The sequence below is a fragment of the Coregonus clupeaformis genome, chromosome 9, assembly GCF_020615455.1.
Source record: "Coregonus clupeaformis isolate EN_2021a chromosome 9, ASM2061545v1, whole genome shotgun sequence".
Classification (NCBI taxonomy): Eukaryota; Metazoa; Chordata; class Actinopteri; order Salmoniformes; family Salmonidae; genus Coregonus; species Coregonus clupeaformis.
Window position 1 is genome coordinate 27,241,186 of NC_059200.1, and position 3,680 is coordinate 27,244,865.

General features: G+C 41.2%; 1 protein-coding gene across 1 annotated transcript; it reads right to left on the reverse strand.

Annotated features, from left to right (window-relative positions):
- Positions 1-105: 105 nt before the first annotated feature.
- On the reverse strand, positions 106-3,588 carry LOC121573890 (protein PBDC1-like). Its single transcript, XM_041886265.1, has 6 exons — positions 3,505-3,588; positions 1,888-1,953; positions 1,722-1,781; positions 1,459-1,599; positions 1,236-1,347; positions 106-1,097 (listed from the first exon to the last, which is right to left on the reverse strand). The coding sequence occupies exons 1-6, from the start codon at positions 3,532-3,534 to the stop codon at positions 1,006-1,008; spliced, it is 501 nt and encodes a 166-aa protein (XP_041742199.1). The 5' UTR covers positions 3,535-3,588; the 3' UTR covers positions 106-1,005.
- Between the last annotated feature and the right edge of the window lie 92 nt (positions 3,589-3,680).

Genomic DNA, 3,680 nt, shown 5'->3' on the forward strand with positions numbered 1-3,680 from the left:
TGTCACTGTGTTTCACTGCACAACATGGGTCATGTCTTTAGTGTGTGGTGAAGACTAGCAAATGTATTGTCTTCATAAGGATTTATCTGAAACACAGGCTACAGGTTGATTCCAGACGTCCATTTATTCAGATTCAGGTATAAATAAAATATCACATGACGAGACCAGTCCGACGGTAGAAACCAAATGCAGTCGGATACACTCTGTTCAAATCTGAAAGGACACCCTATTTCTTATATAGTGCACAACTGCTTGCCAGAGCTGTGGTCATAAGTGGTTCACTATAGAGAATATGGTGCCATTTGAAAGACGTTTACAACTTTGTACAAAAACAAGGACATACGCAATCCCAGAAATGCTTGGCACAAATAAAAGAGGAAACCTAATTACATATAGCTACGATACTCAGTTTAGACATCAGTACACACACACTTGTGGGATGCAGGCTGGTGTGTGTGGAGGGGGGAGACTTCTGGGCCATGTTCAGTAAGCAAATGTTGCAGATAGAAATGTTGTGAATTGTTTGTTGTACATATTTATCTGAACGTGACCTGGGGTGTATTCATTACACAAACCATTTACTCCAAACGGAAAACAAGTTTCTATTGTACAAATTCAGGTAGGTCCCTCCCCGTTTCGCTCACTTGTTTGGTTCTTAAACGTTTTCAGTTGCAAGACGTAAAGAATATACCCCTGCTGAACGTGCCCCTGGTCTAGTTTCCAGTATACCTATGTTGTCAACAAGGTGGGCAACCACAGGAAAAGTGTGTAAGGAGATGGTGGGTGACAAGCATTGGGAATGTTTAGCCTGGTAACCAGGGCTGTTGAAACGTTCTGTTTCTGGGTTAGAGGTTATGGGGGGGGGGTTCAGGGTATCCCATACCTAGGTCAGAAATAGGATTTATAAAGGGTGTAACAAAGGGTGTTTAGCCTGGTACATAGGACTGATTTAAACTTTATCTTACTGGGTTACAGGTTATAGCAGGTTGGGTTATAGGGTATGGGTTACGAAGGCTGCTTTTTAGCCTGGAAAACAGGGGTGTTGAATCCTTCTCTGTTCCTAGCGATCTCGATGGCAAAGAACTGGATCCTGGTGGCTGCAGGGACAATAAGGTCATAGTTAAATACACCTGATAACTAAAAATCCTGATGAATATTCATAAAAAAAGACTGAAGGCCCGCACACTTATGTTCCTAATTAGTGACATTTCTTGTGCGATAGTGACTGACAATACCAAATATGGTGTTTTCTTCTGTGTAGTCCTTCACACAGTCGAGTCGTAGCAGAGTCCCGTAGTTAAAGTCCTCCACCACTCCGTCAAACTGGTTACAGAATGGACGCCACTTCTATTGACAACAACACAGAGACAAGGTTAGTTTCTCTCTCTCACACACACCCCCACTCTTCCTCTGTCCCTCTTTGTATCTGTGACTCCTGTAACACACATTGTCCCCTACCTCTTTGGCCTCAGCCGTTTTGAGCATGTCTGGGTCCAAGTTCTTGATGTTGAGGTCTGAGAAGGATTCTCTGAAGGATGTATAGATCTGGTCATCCACCTTGGTCAGCTTCAGATTACTGGGGTCTACTGATGAGATCAGCTACACACACACACACACACACGATTAGCTGGAGGGGAGAGGACTAGATCAGTGCAATGTGGCTGCTAGTATTGATAATATGCTCCACCTGGTGCAAGTACTTGTGAGCAAGAGATACTCACATTGAAGTAGATCTCTGCGTGATTGTAAGCTTTCATTGCCCACATCACTTCCAGTTGAGGCTGAAACACATGCACACACACAGGTTAGCTAACTGACACTAATTATACTGTGTTAGTGTGTGTCAGAAGATGGAAAACCTCAATAGACAGTGTGTTGGCTACTCACATCATTCCCATAAGCCTCAGCTGGTAGAGACAGAGCCTGTGCGGCTGCTGTAGCTCCCTCCACGCCCTGAATAACATATAACAGAATCATTAGAGTATTACAATTGCTCCTTCACAGTAGCTTTGGGACACAACATTGGGAGTCTGTGTATTGGTTGGACTCCCTGAGTTGTGAATCGTTCTGGTGGGTGGCGATGGAAAATAACCCTACCACAATATCGCCGGCTACACCAAAAAAACACTGTCAACAAAAGCATATAATCTCTAGGAACTGTATTTACCAGACGTAAAGTGAAATGTGACCCTCGCTATCAAATAAACGTCTGAATCCAACTTTTGTCCGAACCACACCAAGTGCGTGATCTAATGGCAGCCCACTGTCTAACTCAACAGAAATAAAAGTTTGATTCAGACATTTATTTGATAGCGAGGGACACATTTCACTTTACATCTGGTAAATAAGAGTTCCAAGAGATTATACATATGCCTTTACTGACAGGAAACGTTGTCTTGGTGAAGCCAGCTATAGAGTACCACAGTATGAGTCATAATATCCATAAAACCTAGCGGTCAAACAAGAAAATGGTTCCAATCGTTTTCCACAATTAATTCTTCCCATAGAGGATTTTAGTGTGTTTCGTGTAGGCTTACCCTGGCGTGAAGTTTTGATAACCGTGTAAATCGCTTTAGGACAAGGTGATTTTTATCAATATAGTTACCTGTATTTGAAATGCAAATTAGCTGCTATCATAAAGAACTACAAATGCCATGATGATCTGGACGAGACTACAGAATTGAGGCAAAGGTAAGAATCTCTGGATTAACTATATAATGTTAGCTAAATGTAGTAATATGTTGGCCATATTTATTTTAAATTCTGCAAACTGTCTTGTGCAAGTTTTAATGTGACATTATTATTATTATATTATTACAACACCTGTTAGCAAATGTCAGCTAGAGATGACTAGGAGCTTGCAGGGATTTGTAGTTTTGCATGTCTACTTTGATGCTAATTAGCATTTTCGAATCAGAGTAAATAGAGCCGAATATATATTGATAAGTCACCTTGTCCGAGAGAGATTTACATGGTTATCAAACCATCACGACAGGGTAAGCCTACAAGTAACACAGCCCTTATTTTAAGTGTTTCTAAAATTCCCTATGGGAAAAATTGTGGAAAAACGATTGGAACCATTTCCCTGTTTGACCGCTAGGTTTTATGGGTATTATGACACATCCACTGTGGGGCTCTATATTGTGGTAGGGTTATTTTCCATCGCCACCCACCAGAACGATTCACAACTCAGGGAGTCCCACTAATACACAGTCTACCGATGTTGTGTCCAAAAGCTACTTCACAGTTCACACCCTAAATAACACGACGAAATGTTGTCATTGGCATTATCAATTCAATATTACTGTTATTGCTGAAGTCTAACAATGGTATTAAAACATGTTTAGTTCAATCAATGTTGTTCCCGTATAGCCAGAGGCATTTGTACAAATAAAAAATGCAGCATATACTTTAAGAATTAATTTACATATACAGCTACAATCTACCCGTATATGACATGTACATTAAGTTCAAATACTGTTATTTAACCGTGTGGATTCTCACCAGAGAAGCAAGTCCATTTCCCGACGCCATGCTGTAAACTTTGACCTGATGACGTCACATCGTTCTGCTTAAAGGGCCCACGCCTTGTCTCCTTTCCTACATCTGCTGTGACATCTGGGACTGGTGAAAGCTAAATGGTGATATTCATTTTTCACCATGTTGCTTCTTCTTATCCA